General features: G+C 50.6%; 1 protein-coding gene across 1 annotated transcript in view; it reads right to left on the bottom strand.

Moving 5' to 3' along the window:
• Positions 1 to 14,927, bottom strand: part of LOC119385384 (neprilysin-1) — a 47,433-nt gene extending 32,506 nt beyond the window's left edge. Inside the window, exon 1 of the mRNA XM_037652832.1 lies at positions 13,128 to 14,927. Within this exon, the coding sequence (XP_037508760.1) occupies positions 13,128 to 14,927 (1,800 nt within the window). The remainder of the gene's footprint in view (positions 1 to 13,127) is intronic.
• Between the last annotated feature and the right edge of the window lie 670 nt (positions 14,928 to 15,597).

Genomic DNA, 15,597 nt, shown 5'->3' with positions numbered 1-15,597 from the left:
CGACGCGAGAACGCGAGGCGGTAACGAAACAAGTCGACTAAATGATACGCGACAACATCATCCAACCGTCCAAAGAGTCCGTGGGCGTCACCTGTGGTGTTAGTGAAAAAGAAGGATGGGACTCTACGTTTTTGCGTCGATTATCGCCGCCTGAACAAGATCACGAAAAACGACGTGTACCCCCTCCCACGGATAGACGACACCCTGGATCGACTCCACAATGCGGGGTACTTTTCTTCAATGGACCTCAAGACCGGCTGTTGGCAAATCGAAGTCGATGAAAGAGACCGAGAGAAGACTGCTTTTATAACAACAGGCGGCCTCTTCGATTTCAAGGTCATGTCCTTTAGCCTTTGCTCGGCACCTGCGACTTAACAACGTCTTATCGATACAGTGCTGGCTGGCTTGAAGTGGCAAACGTGCCTCGTGTACTTGGACGACGTCGTTGTATTTGCCTCAGACTTCGACGAACACCTGCGCCGCCTTGAAGCTGTACTTCAAGCAATCAAGACCTCCGGACTCACCCTGAAGACAGAAAAGTGCCGCTTCGCGTACGAGGAGCTCTTGTTTTTGGGCGACGTCATTAGGATGTCTGGAGTTCACCCCGACCTGCGGAAGACAGCTGCCATCGCTGCCTTCCCGCCACCCACCGACAAGAAGGCTGTACGCCGATTTCTCGGCTTGTGCGCCTACTACCGACGCTTCGTCAAGGAATTTTTGCGAATAACCGAGCCTCTAACGCACCTCACTAAGACTGACGTGCCATTCAAGTGAGAAACGGTGCAAAACGAAGCAATTCAAGAACTGAAACGATGCCTTCAAATGCCCCTCCGATACTAGCACATTTCGACGAATACGCCGATACGGAAATCCACACCGACGCAAGCAGCGTAGGATTCGGCGCCGTCCTTGTGCAGAAGACTGACGGGATGGAAAGGGTCATCAGTTACGCCAGGCGGTCGCTATCAAAGGCAGAAAGCAACTATTCTACAAACGAAAAGGAGTGCCTGGCCATCATCTGGGCTACATCGAAGTTTCGCCCCTACCTCTACGGCCGGCCCTGCAAAGTTGTGAGCGACCACCACGCCTTGTGTTGACTAGCGAACCTGAAGGACCCTTCGCACGGTGGAGCCTAAGACCAAAAATTCGACATTACCGTCGTTTACAAGTCCGGAAGAAAACACTCCGACGGCGACTGCCTGTCTCGCGCCCCCGTCGACCTACCGTCGCAGGACGACCGGCATGATGACTGCGTCTTGGGAACCATAAGCGCCGACAACTTCGCTGAACGACAGGGAGCCGACCCCCGGAACTCAGGCGCCTTGTCGAGTACCTCGAGGGCACGACCGACGTTTTTCCGAAGGTATTCAAGCGAGGACTGGCGTCCTTTTCCTTGCGAAACGGCGTTCTACTGAAGAACTTCTCGCCACTTCGAGCCAACTACCTTCTCGTGGTGCCCTCGGCGTTACAAGCAGCAGACCTCCAGGCGCTACACGACGATCGGACGGCTGGACAGCTCGGTGTTTCCCGCACGCTCGCAAGAATACAGGAAAGGTACAATGGCCACTCCTTTCCACCGACATCGCTCGCAACGTATATAAGGACATGCCGAGACTGTCAGCGACGCAAGACGCCGCCGACAAGACCACCAAGCTTTCTTCAGCCAATCAAACCTCCTAGCCGGCCATTCTAGCAAATCGGGATGCACCTACCGGGGCCGCTACCAACGTCGACTTCCGGAAATAAATGGATCGTCGTAGCTTCTGACTACTTCAACCGCTACGCCGAAGCAAGGGCCCTGCCCAAAGGCAGTGCCGCCGAGGTAGGCAAGTTCTTCGTTGAGAACATCGCCCTTCGCCATGGCACCCCATTGGTCCTTATCACCGACAGAGGTACGGCCTTTACTGCTGACCTAACTCAGGCGATCTTGGGATAGAGCCAGACAAGCCACCGCCGGACCACCGCCTACCACCCAAAGACCAATTGGCTCACCGAGCGCTTAAATAAGACCATCGCCGACATGTTGGCCATGTACGTCGACGTCGAGAACAAGACGCGGGATTGCATCCTTCCGTACGTGACGTTCGCATACAACACAGCCGTGCAAGAAACGATGCAGATGACGCCCTACAAGTTGGCCTACGGAAAGAGCCTAGCTACGACGCTCGACGCAGTGCTGCCAAATGTCGCCGACGAAAACAACCTCGACGTCGCCGCTTATTTGCAACGCGCCGAAGAAGCCCGACAGCTCGCCCGCCTGCGCATCAAAACAGAGGGTAGACAGCTGTCACTTAATATTCGATGACGCCACATAGAATATCAACCCGGTGACCGTGTTTGGGTCTGGACGCCGATACGCCAACGTGGACTTCTTCGGCGATACTTCGGGCCATACAAGGTGCTTCGACGACTCGGCGCTCTAGGCTACGAGGTCATCCCGGACGGCATCACAAACTCTCAGCGGCGCCACGCACGACCTGTAGTCGTCCATATCGTGCGCCTGAAGCTGTTTTATACTTAGGACTCTGCTTTCTTTCCCTTTATCATAGTAGTTTATTTGTGTATGCACTCTTTCCCTTCCATGTTCGGTTACAAGCATCGGGACGATGCTTTTGTAGCGTTAGCTACACTGGCCTAGCCGAGCCAGTTTCGCGTGAATCCTCAAGAGCCGTGCTGCGCATGCGCGAGGATCAGTGATATCCCGCACAGGAGCCGGCAGCTCCCGCGCACTCCGTCGCCGCCGCCGGTCTGCGCTTTCCAGAGGAGTGACGTCGTAGCCTTGGCAGACGTATTGGCACCGGCGCGCGCGCATCTATTCGCCTTCGTTGTGCAGTCGTCGTCTGACACTGCGCTGGAGCCGCTTGATAGCGCCTCTGACTGGCTTTTGCCAGTGTGGCATAGCCATGGAGAAGGAGAGCGTAAATGCTGCTCAACGGCGCAGAAGAGCGGAGAAGCTTAACTCATCGGATCCCGAAGTAGTTGCCTGGCAAAATAAATATTCATGTGCCACATAATACGTATACCGTGTGTGTGTGTCATTGGAGCAGCAGTAAGCATGATAATCACGCTAATCCTAGACAATCAGGAAAGCTCAGTATAATTAGCTGAACCTTTGCTAACGCTACGTTATCCTGGCATAGCCGAGCTAAGCCACTGCAACATTCTTTTCAGATCGGGGCAATGCCACACGTGCTTCTTTCATTATTTTTAACTAACAAGTGTATTTTACCTAACAAGCGCAAGGCAGCACGTGCAGCCGTGCCTTGCGCAAGCCGCGCCCTGATATCTGGGAACCTTCCGGATGGTGTTAGAATCTTCTTGTAGGCTTGAGCGCGCAAACGCGAACAGCTGAGATTATTTTGGAACTAACGCGGCCACCAGCGATAAGACTCAAATGTTCGATGCCGCATATATAAAATGCCGGCGCGCCTTGCCGCGGTTCAGTTTATCGAGGGCCGACGCTCTGTTCGCCGCTATCAGTGCACAGTGTGTATTGCTGTAGTTCGACTTTCCATTTCCCGGCCACAAGTTCGGCCAAATAAAGAGTTTCATCTTGAACACGGCGACTGCTGCCTTGGTCGTCGACGTCACGAACCCGTGACAATATAGTGTTTCTTTTTCGAGGCACTTTGAAGGAATAACGTAGATCTGTGGTAGAACGCCCGCTTGTCACGCAGATGGCATGGGTAGATTCTCACTCCAACCCGGAACGTTTTACAGCGAAAGCTATTATGAGATCACAACAAGGGCCATTTTTGGCGCCGTGGTTGTCCGCCGCCGCCGCCGGTGTCCGTAACCACTATCGCTCGAAATAAAAAAAAACGAAATAAAAAATTTTCCAGGATGAAACGAGGTTCGAACCTCGGCCCTCTGCGTGGGAGCTGTTGGGTAACAGGTGTCTCAGCTTGCGACTGCTTCTGCGCAGAGCTGATAGACGGAGCGATCAAGGCGACGGTGAGTTAAGGCAAATTTATATACATATGTACAGAGGCGTTACATATTCGGCGCTGGGGCCGACAGCTTATGGCGCTCGCACAGCGGTGCGACGACGACCCGGGATTTCTTCGTTCGCTGTCTCGCTGGCTCTCTCTCTCCGCGCAGCTTGGTTCTTTTATAGCCCTGGCCGATACCTTGCATCAGCCAGTAGTGCGAAGCTTCCAATCAGGAACCGCCGTTGGTCGCTGGCTCGAACCGGATCCGCGGATGAGAGGGCTTGCCGCACGTTGCGGGAGAGATTTCCTTCGGTTGCGTCAGACGAATCGCCGGAGTTACCGGGGATTGCGTAATACTCCCGCCTCGTTGCATCAGCGGGTGTTGACGCTGGTTGCGTCAGACGTTTTACCAGCTTGAATGCCTTGTCGAAGCAAGGAAGTTTGGGTTGGGAGCCCTGGCATAACAGCACCCCCGCCGCCAGACTATGCGCCGGAAAGACGAGCTGCTTCCATGTGGCTCGGATGCCGGGCGCGCGCGTTCGCCAGGTCCATCCAGGTTCACCTCCAGGGTCATGGGGACATTTGGCTCCACGCTTCGTTCCGTGAACAGATCCCAGTCGCCAGGCCGGATCCCGGCTCCAGTGGCTTGTCGACAAGATGTGTCGACTTGCTTTGCTCGTCTCTTCTGACGATCTTTGGTAGCAGCACTTGTTGAACGTTCTGCAACTTGTCAAGAACGGTCCGACAACAGACAACACACGACACAAGCAAGTGCCCTCGTTCACCCGACAGAACACCAGACCTAAATAGAATAATATATTCCTAACTACGTTTCTGTCGAAATTTTGTTCCCTCTATATCAAGAGGCACATGTGGGACACAAAACTCATAAAAACAGAACTCAAAATATTACACGTGTAACAAACGCAATGAAACAGAATTCAAAATAATGTTGGCCCCTTGAGATCACTCAGGATGGAAGCGCTCAGCTGAGGCCGCAATGAGGACAAAATTTTGCCCCAATTTGCCAGCGAAAACCAAAAAAATAGCCGAAGACGGCACTGATTAGAACGCGCGACTCAGTGCGTCTGCGTTCGCGTTTAGCTTTCCTTTCTTGTAACGAACGTTCAAGTTGTGCTGTTGGAGTATCATGCTCCACCTCAGTAACCGGCCGCTTTTAGACGACATGTTATTCAACCAGGTTAGAGGACAGTGGTCCGTTTCGACCACAAACTTGGAACCGGAGACATAACAGGCCAGCTTTTGAACGGCCCACACGAGGCAGGCACATTCCTTTTCAGAGGTACTATATGCCTCTTCCCTGCAGCTCAGTTTTCGGCTTAAATACAAAACTGCTCTTTCGTGACCAGTGTCATCTTCCTGGCACAATATAGCTCCCATTCCGCGATCACTCGCGTCGCACTGAATGATAAAGCCCTTGGAAAAGTCGGGTGCCATGAGAACGGGTTTTCCGCTTAAGGTTTGTTTCAGCTCGCAAAACGCATTCTCTTTTTCTGAGTCCCATGTCACTTTAACTGGCTCCGACTTTCGAAGTGCGTCAGTTGGAGGACTGGCAATGGTAGAGTAGTTTTGCACATAATGCTGATAGTATCCCGCTAGCCCTAAGAAAGCCCTTATCTCAGACTTGGTGGTTGGTCGTGGATAGTTCACGACGGCGGCTACCTTGATCTCTGAAGGTCGGCGCCGGCCACGCCCCACAACGTGCCCCAGGTAAGACACCTCGCCGCATCCTAGGTGACATTTAGCAGGTTTCGCTGTAAGACCCGCTTCTTTCAACTTGTTCAGCACGACTCGTAAATGTTCGACATGTTCTTTCCAGGTGTTCGAGAAGATGGCGACATCGTCGAGATACGGCAGTGCGAACTCGGACAGGCCATTAAGAACGCGGTCCATTAGACCCGAAAAGCAATAAGGCGCATTTTTCAGTCCAAAACTCAGCATAAGGGGACGATACGTTCCGAATGGAGAAACGAACGCGGCGTATCGGCTAGCACGCTCGGTAAGGGGAACCTGCCAATAACCTCGCACGAGGTCTAGCGTGGGAATGTAGTTTGACTTTGACACCGTTTCCACCCTTTCCTCTAGATTTGGTATCGGATAGGTCTGGTCTCGAGTTATGGCGTTAAGGCGCCGATAATCGATGCATGGCCTAGGATCCTTTCCCGGCACTTGAACCAATATTAGAGGAGATGTATAGTCACTCTCACCCGGTACTATGACTCCCAACTCAAGCATTCTATCGATTTCCTCTTTCATGATCTGCTTCTGCACAGGGGAACATCGATATGGCTTACTACGGATTGGTTCCTCACATGTTAGCTCGATGTCGTGCTTAATAACCGTCGTTTTTCCGGGACGGCTGGAAAACACGTCTTTAAACTCAGAAACAATCCTTCTCAAGTCCTCCTTCTGGACTTGACTTAACCTTGGCTCCAACTGCTCAACTGCTCCAACATCACCTCTGAACCCCTTTCGCTTACATCGCTAAAGTCGGAATTTCTGCTCCTTCCTCCTCTGAAGCATTCTTTTTCTTTACTCCCACTTTTACGCTTTCCGCTTTTATCGAGATGTCTTCACGCTGCTCTCGAATGAGCGTCGCTCGATCAACCCTCGACAGCTCACACCAACTTTCAGCTACAGGCTTGAGCGTATTGCCCGCCTCGCCCAACGGCGCCACTTCGGTTTCTCCGCCGACGGAGACAACGCTGCCCGCATCAGCTTCAGACGGCTCTAGTAACCCACCCCGAGAGTTTTCTGTCCGAGGCTCGCTCGACTCGCTGCCAAGGTCACGCAGCTCGGCCGCTTTTGCCGGTGGTGGTGTACTACATGGAACGAGATCAAGTTCCTGTGAATGCTTCCGCGCTTGCGATTGCGTGTGGGCCATGTACGCAACGCTAGAAAAAAACGATTTACCCTGCTCTTTGAGAAGCTGCTCCGAGTTGTTCGAAAAAAGATAAGGAAAACAAGCTGGGAGAGCAGCAGACACAGCCGCTTCGGTGTAAAGCTTACCGAAAGAGCCTTCAATGATCACCGTAGCGATCGGTAAGCAAGTGCTCTGCTCCTCGGCGACCTGCCTGATCCATGCGCATTCTCCTGTCAAGTCGTTCGGAGACACTAATGAAGGATGGACAACGTCCATAGTTGCCGCTGAGTCTCGAAGTGCTCGACACGTTTTCCCATTGACACTAATCTCCTTAATATACGGCTCTAACAACCGCATGTTCTTTTCTGATTCACGGATCGTTGCGAAAGCAACCTTTTCTTTACAATTTACCGCGATGTGCCCTTCTTTTTTGCAATTGTAACAGATTAGCGGCTTCCGTGACTCAAACGCCCGTGTAGTATCAGTGCGCTGTTTGGGCAGCTCACTCGACTTCTGCGCTACCGTCTGCCCTTCCCTCACAGTCTCCTTCGTAAAAGACGGGTCTTTTCTGAAATTACGGTGCGGAGCCGGTTTCCGGCCATGAGGTTTTTTTTGAAAAGCCCTCCTTTCCCTCAGCTTTTTCAACACGCACGGCCCTACTGTGCAAGTTTCTACGAGTGTAGTACTCTTCAGCCATCTCTGCTGCCTTGTTTAGCTGTACTTCTCCAAGCTTATCCTGCAGCCAAAGCCTGACATCATCTTCGATACAGCGGTAGAATTGCTCCAATGCTATACACTCTACCACTTTATCGCGGTCGTCATAGACATCTTCGCCCTTGAGCCATTCAATTAAATCGGCTTTAAGACGAAACGCGAAGTTAACGTGTGACTCATTGCCCCTTTTTGCATACCGGAACCTTTGCCGGAAAGCCTCGGGTGACAATTTATATCTTCTCAACAGAGCCTCCTTAACCTCGTCATAGCTCTCAAACGCCTCCCTCGACAAACACGTTATCACGTCGGATACTTCTCCGGGAAGCAGAGCTAACAGGTTAGCATAACAGAGCCCAGTATTCTACCTCAGAGTCATGCCAGTGCTTGAAACTGCTTTGCAAAGAGACCCTATACAGGCTCCATATCGGGAAGGAACCGCATTAACATATGTAATGTAGCGTGGTAGAAGAGTAAAATAACAACCAAGCGTCACATAACGCGAATTCTGTAACCAGGCGTCACACTATGCGACATGCTCAACGAGTGGGTTGTTGAATGCTTCCAACCCATTACAAAGGGCTCTGCCATAATTCTTCGTCGTCATCAGCCACAGCATCAATAAAGTGCTCATAATGCCTTACAGGTGTTTAGCAGGTACCACGGTTCTCCACAGAATGACGAAAAATTGCATAGTGGCTGCTTTCCTACTTCACAAAAATTATGATTTATAGCGTAGTGGGTTCCTCGCAAGTGCACTTCTATTGGTTGCCAAGGAAGCCCGTAAGGCTTCCATGATCCATTTCCTCAGGGTCTCAATAAAGTTAATTCCCTCTCTCTATCTCTTTCTCACGTTAGCGTACGCTATAAAGCGTGGTGGGAGAGTCAAATAACGACCGGGCGTCACACAATGCTAAAAAAGTAACTAGTAGGTCCTTTAAAGCTTACAAAAGGCTCAGCCACAATTCTTCATCGTCATCAGCCGTCGCATCAAGAAACTGCACATAATGCCTTACAGAGAGTACCTCCCTTCTCCGCAGAATGACGAGTAATGTCGTGGTGGGTGCTTCCCAACATCACAAAAATTATGATTTGTGGCGCAGTGGGTGCGTTGCTAGTGTACATGTATTAGTAGCCACAAGAGAGTTTATGACAGGCTCTAGAAATGCCGCTCTTCGAGCTTTCGCTGCGACTGTGCTGCGATTTCCGCGCAGGCCTGGCATTTTTTATTATTTATTTATTTGCATTTTCTCGATTTTTCTGTCACGGACAACATGATGATTTTTGGCTGACAACCAACTACGCCGTCACCGGCGCCGACACCGACTCTGGAATTTCTGCGAAACGAGCTCTTTGACGCTATCCCGTTAAAATGTCCGACACCACTTTAGTGATCCCGCTGTAGTCGCGCAAAAAAGTGCGACTCATCGCCCTTTCTGACATGCGTGTACTCAGGCTCATAAGTCGGCAAAAAATGTGGAGCTCACACAGACTCACTCATGAAATATGTTTTGCTCTTAGAGCTCACTAGGACTCAGACTCACGAAAATTTTCGTCAACCGGACTCACTCGGACTAGACTCATTGAATTGTTTTTCAGCCGGACTCACTCGGATTCAAACTCACCAAAATATTACTCACGCAGACTCACGGCCCTATCGGAGTCCGAGTGGGTCAGAGTGAGTCGACTCATGAGCCCGTTAGCGTAGAATTAGCTTTTTCGACCATGGCGTCAATGATCTTTAAGACAATATTTGGTCCTCTATTTGGCGCCTTTTGATCTCGTACCTTCAAATATGAGTTATCAGTGGTTGCAGTACAGTGAGGACATTTTTAGGGGCGAAGATCCTTATGCCGTGGGTCTGTCCATCCTCCGTTTGTTCGTTTGTTTGTAGTAGCCACCTATAGTTCGTAAGAAGCGCGCGTTCTGGTATGCAGTAGAAGAAGACGACGTTGACGAGCGAGACTCTCGTGCGTGTTCGCCTGTGTGGCGTTCTTTCTTCTTCACTACGTCTCGTGTTTTCAACGACGCCCGAAGACAACATTTCAGAAGTAGTACGCGCCATGAGGCTCCCTCTTGGTGCGCTTTTTCTTTCGCTGGAAGACAAGGCTACAGAGACCCACCCACGAGATAGTCGAACGTCTTGGCAAAAGACTGCCGTTCTCTTATGTTTTCTTTACTTGTTGTTGCCTTCTGTTTTATGTCAAGCTTGTAGACGATGTGGAACGGGACCCCGTACTTACTGCGGTGGACGTTCTCTATCTTACCGAGACGTGGAACGCCAAAAGACCGTATATCATACGATACGTTCCAGTCGTGTGCATCGATTATGCAGAGCGTCCTGCAGGTGGTGTGGCCGTATACGTAAAACAAACAGAAAAGGCACAAGATCTGAAACTACTACCAACGACACAGAGCCACAACGGTGAATATGCTGCCATCAATTTTAATGGATGCATCATCATGACCATGTACCTTGAGCCCAATTTGTCGAGTGGGAATATCAGGACATTCATTGACACGGCATCGTGTAATTATGACAAGTACAAGAATAGACCATTCGTGTTAGTTGGTGACCTGAATGTCGATATTACCGAAAAGAACAATGAGTGGTTAATACAACATATGACAGCCAAATATGCTCTCACGTGCACGTCTTTTAATCATATGAAACCAACGACCATCCGAGGGACGCGTATAGACCTGGTATTTTCAAATTTCCAATTGTAACCCGTACAGGAACCGCTATCCTTTCATTTCACGGACCATAAAGCCGTGATAATGAAGGGACAACGCAGGTCAAGCATCATCTAATTAAGAAAAATAAAAGTTTGATGTTTGTAATATACACACAGTGTTTCTCACTCTTTATATGACGATTGATGGGGCGTTACACAGAAGATTCATGGTTTACCGATGATATCCTCCGGAGCTTCGCCCCACTCATCATCATTCACCACGTGGATATGCTGTGATTTTTTTATTGAAAGATATGGCTCATATCAGACATTTTTGCCAAGAACTTCCTGTGAAAGTTTTTTTTCTTTTTCGGGGGGGGGGGGGTGTCACGGCACCTGCCCTGCCCTCCGCAGCTCACGCCTCTGATCAATAAATATTCAGCTAGCGTATGAACACTAGCGCGTTGAAGTATATATGTGTGAGTTCATGGGAGTATAAACGTGAGCCCACATAAGGCTGATAGTAATGCTGAAGTTGTGTAGATAGAACCATAGGTCGGCAAAAAAGTAAGGAGCTCATTTAGTCTCACTCAAGCAATATACAGGTTGTTCCAGCTATCACGCAGCACGATTTAAAAAAAGAGAAACGGCGTTACGCTAAGCAAACCTACTGCATATTGTTCCTAGCACACTGGAGTAGCCACTGCTATTTTTTTCGGTAATGAGGTTTGATTAATTAGTCATAATTATATTTGTAACTCGACAAGTACTCACCTAATTGTCAAAATGTCAATAAGGCGTATGTAGGCATGTTCAAATGGCATCTATCTGCGCTACTTTCAACAACGTGCTAATTGCGCGCTCATTTTTTCCGGTTAATCAAGAAAGCCCGCGAAATATGAAAGGTGACATCTGACTAGACTTGCGCGCGTCGGGAACCAGCGCCCTCAAACAGGCTCCCATGAGGTAGACAGTATCAAGGAAAAAATGGAGAAAGAAAAAAAAGCATCGCCCTATCTGCCACTCCCCGGCCTAAGAAACGCACCGTTTGGTTTTACAGAGCCAGGCCGTAATCAGGACAGCTGCCGCGTTATCAACAAGAAAAGTCGCCCGTGAGATATGGACAATGATTGTGGCGTACTATCGAACGGAACGAATCCCAGCGAAATTGCACGCATATCGTTGGCGCCCGACCTGTACCCTTGCCAAAATGCGGAACGCTGTCTCTCGCAACGGACAACAGGCAAAGCGATTGTTTGTAGTAAGCTTATTTGAGGGCGCTGGTTTCCTTTGCGGGTGGGAGCATAGTCACGTGTTATTTTTCATATTTCGCGGGATTTGGTTATCAGCCGGAAAGAATGAGTATGTAATTAGTACGTTGTTAAAAATTGCACAGTTAGATGTCCTTTGAACATGCCTACATACGCCTCACTGACATTTTGACAATTATATGAGTACTTGCCGAGTTACAATGATAGTTATGACTAAATATTTAAACCTCATTAAGGAAAAAAAATGTCACCCGCATCTTCCCACGGGGGGAACTCGAGTAAATGCGTCGCAGAGTGGGGGGGTGGGGGGGAAGGGTATCGCGTGAATGTTGCGTAATTGGGTTTCGCAGAAGCGTCGCGCTACCCGAGTGATGGATCCGCTGCTCGACGTTCACGAACGGTTGCTGCTTCTCGAGCACGACGTTCAGGATCCACAGCCCGTCGTTGCCGTTTCGCAGCTGCTTCTCGTTCCCCGAGTGAAGGATCCGCAGCCCGTCGTTGCCATCTCGCAGCAGCTTCTCGTGCACGAAGTTCCGGGTCCGCAACTCGCTTCAAACGCTTGCGTTCAGCGTCGTATGCTCGTCTCTTCGCAGCCTTGTCTTCTGCGTTGCTTGCTGTTGTTGACGCCGACGACAGTGAGGGTGGGGTAACGTTGCCTTCAACGAGTGGTGGGACGCTCACTGAAGGTACTGTTGCTTCAAACGCATCTACTCGAGTCAAGCAAAGCGTCAAGTCAAGCGAAAGCCAAGACGCCCTTGACTGAATTCCGAACGCGCACTCCGCCGTTTATATACACACCGCCCGCGTTCGATCGAGAGGAGGGAGGGAGGGAGAGGAGAGGCTTGCTGCCGGCACGAGACCAGCCGAGCATTCGCAGTGGGGGTGTGGACGGCGGCCGATACCGCAGGTGCGACTAAGAAATGCTCCGCATTTAAAATAGCAGTGGCTACTCCAGTGTACAAGGAACAATATGCAACAGGTTCGCTTCGCGTAACGCCGTTCCTCTTTTTTAAAATCATGCTGCGTGATAGCTGGGACACCCTGTATTTTATGCTTAGGGCTGACTTGGACTCAGACTCACCGCATTTTTCGTCAACCGGACTCACTCGGACTAACACTCACCGAAATATTACTCACCCGGTCTCACTCAGACTCACGGCTCGATCTGAGTCTGAGTGAGTCGACTCATGAGTGATACTGCCGAACTATGCTCAGGCTAATAAAAAATTTAACACACGACACTAAACTACAATATATTGCAATGAGTTACTATTCAACGCACTTTTCACTGTTTTTTACATTACTCAAACAGCTTTATATAACTGATTTTTAGGCGAGGTTGTCTACTTGAGGCTGTATGAGGCATATTTGTTCGGAGAACGAACCATTTCTGAAAATAATGCGACAAACGGTGTATATAAAAAATCAACGCTGTATCCAGGACCGCATGCGCAGCGGTTCGTCAGAAATGTAGTGCCCTTATGCGACGCAGGGAAAAGAAAGTAATGTTCGCTGAGTTCATCTGTCCGTTTCTTTCATGACATTGTTTCCCTCAGGTTCTGTAAATCACCATTACTCCTACATAGTCATCGACACACTCGAGTTTATGCAGTCTAGTGTATGCTCTCTCGTATATGTAAAGTCTGCATACCTGGAAAGCTCTGAAGGCTAGCTGCACAGCGACCGTCTGTTGCAGGAAAGCGCCACGTGCCGTAATCGAATTGGGGGCCACGGCCGAGTGACTCAGACCTGCCGGCAGCTGCCGAAGTTCCCACTCGAAGCAGCTGAGTACATCCTCGAAGCGACGCTGCAGGTCTTCGCTGTAGCGCAGTGAAGGCTGCACGGCGTCCCTGTGAAGTAGCGCTTCCAAGACAGCTCGGTAGAAGCGCACGGCAAAGCGCGCAAATTGAAGCGAGAAGTGGCTTGTATTAACAGGAACGGACGCATTGAAAAGCGCCGCAGGGACATAAAGGCGCCTGCTGGGGGCATCATACGTCGCCGTAGTCAGAAGCTGCGAGCGCGGCACGGGCGTCACGTCAGCACCGTCACTTTTCGTCAGGGGGCTCAGAATTGTTCTCTGGCGGTCTCGCGACAAGGCCACGAAGAACTTGACCGAGCTGTCCTTCGCGTATGAAACAGAAGACGTGGGACAGAATGTGCTGTCGTTGCTGTGTGGCAACGTCGCATACTCCTTGAGTAGATAGCGGGACATGACGGATCCCATGTCGTCCATCCAGGCGAGATACTCGACGCTGCGCCCAAAGCTCGTCACCAGCTGCGCTAGCTTGTTGGCGACAATGCCTCCGGAGTCTCGGAGATAGTGGCTCGATGTCTTCGCGAAGCATCCGGGCAAGACGCGTTCCACGGCCACCAAGCAGAGGCGACCCGTCCCGTCGGGAAGAGCCCGGCCGAGTGCACTCTTGCTGAAGAGCTGCCGGAGGAGCCGGTGCCTATCCAGGAAGAATGGCGCGAGGTTGATGAAAACCACAAAGCCCAAATAGTTCATCACAGCTCGCGGTGGCAATTCTCGAAGGGCTGCTACTAGGTGTCCCTGAAGAAAATCTGCAGACTTGAGCACTACCCTCGTTTCTTTATCGAAGAAGGAGTCATTGCCAAAAGTAGCACTCAGGAGGTCGGCGATGCCAGGGTCCATGTCCGACAGCCTAACGACACTGAAGCCGCGCATGCCGGTTTCCGAAAGTGGCGGCTCCGATGGACTAGAACTGAAGCGAGTGATCACTTGCATCACCTCGTCGACGAGCTGTGGACTTCCTGAGTGCCCAACAGCGGCCATAGTTTCTACAAGAGCGTCTTGGATCATGTTAATCACAGCAGGACGGGTAGCATCGTTGCAAGAAAATAGAAAGGACGGCTTTCTCATGCCTATAGCGACCTTGGTGGGATCTTCCGTGTCGACGGCTACGTGTACGTCCACTAGAGCATTCAAGCCAACGTCTTTAATAAGCTCACCAGCAAAAGACCAGACATTTCGCGTGGATACTAACGCCTCCGCCGGCCATTGACGAATTGTCCACTGCCGGAACAACTCGCCCATGGCTGCGAGTGCCCTTCCTGATTGGCTGCGGTCTGTACACGCGTTGTAGAGTTCGAGAGCTACACCGGTTTGTTTCCTCAAATCGGCTGTCAGGCTATCTATGAGCTCGTCTTGGATCATCGTGTCGCTAGAAATGGCCGCCCCAGTTCCAGAGTTCTCCAAGCGCTGACTACGCACCCACTTGTTGCACACGTGCTGGTAGAAATCGTCGCAAGGCCCCGCCGTACTGCTTAAGAGGGACTTGAGTCTTTGAGCTTCTCTGTTGCAGAACTCCGTCGAGCAGTAGTAGACACCAGCTGGAGGCAGTGGAGTTGTGCTGGGTTGCGAAGACTCCTTAAGATTCGTGAAATAGAGATAGATGAAAGCAAGGGCGGCGACGGCGGTGCACACCGCCATTGACACGCAGCAGCATGTGGATGGTTCCGATTTAGCCACTGGTCTTTTCTCTTCGGTTTTTACCGATATAACGGGCGCCCGCATCTCATTTTTCACAATTTTGTTCTTTTGGTTGCTAACTGGTATTTCGCTGTGGCGGCGATGCTTTCGTCTTTGCCTATTGTCTACGTCCATGTCACTGCAAGGCACTATGTACTTTTCTACTTTGGGTTGGAGGAGCACCATAGTCGGTCCGGGAAGACCATGACGATGTCTGGGATTTTGCATGTTAAACAGTAGCTCCCTGGCCAGATTTTTTTTCGAGGCTTATGCTTTACATTCTTGCAGTAATGAACTACGCCAGTAATTAACGGATCAGCGTCTGCTATGCCAGGTTGAGGGACTCGCTCGGTGGTTTTTTCTTGCAGTACCGACGCTCGCTTGGTAACTACATTCGCGCTGAAGCTTCGTACAGGCGGATTAGAAGCTGAAACTTCGTCGACCCAGTCACAGGAATACGAGATAAATTTTTGTGGGTGTACTGGAACCGCAAAAGCGTCATAGTTTGATAACTTATCCGATATTTTCTCATCTCTTGCAGCGTCTGTGGTAATCTGAGAAGCTTGCCTCGCCTTCGAAATCTCACTGCGACCGCGATCGGCCTTCATTGGTTGATGCGCAATTTGATTTG

This window comes from Rhipicephalus sanguineus, chromosome 3 (assembly GCF_013339695.2).
Source record: "Rhipicephalus sanguineus isolate Rsan-2018 chromosome 3, BIME_Rsan_1.4, whole genome shotgun sequence".
In the NCBI taxonomy this organism is placed as follows: domain Eukaryota; kingdom Metazoa; phylum Arthropoda; class Arachnida; order Ixodida; family Ixodidae; genus Rhipicephalus; species Rhipicephalus sanguineus.
This window is presented reverse-complemented; position numbering and strand designations above follow the sequence as displayed.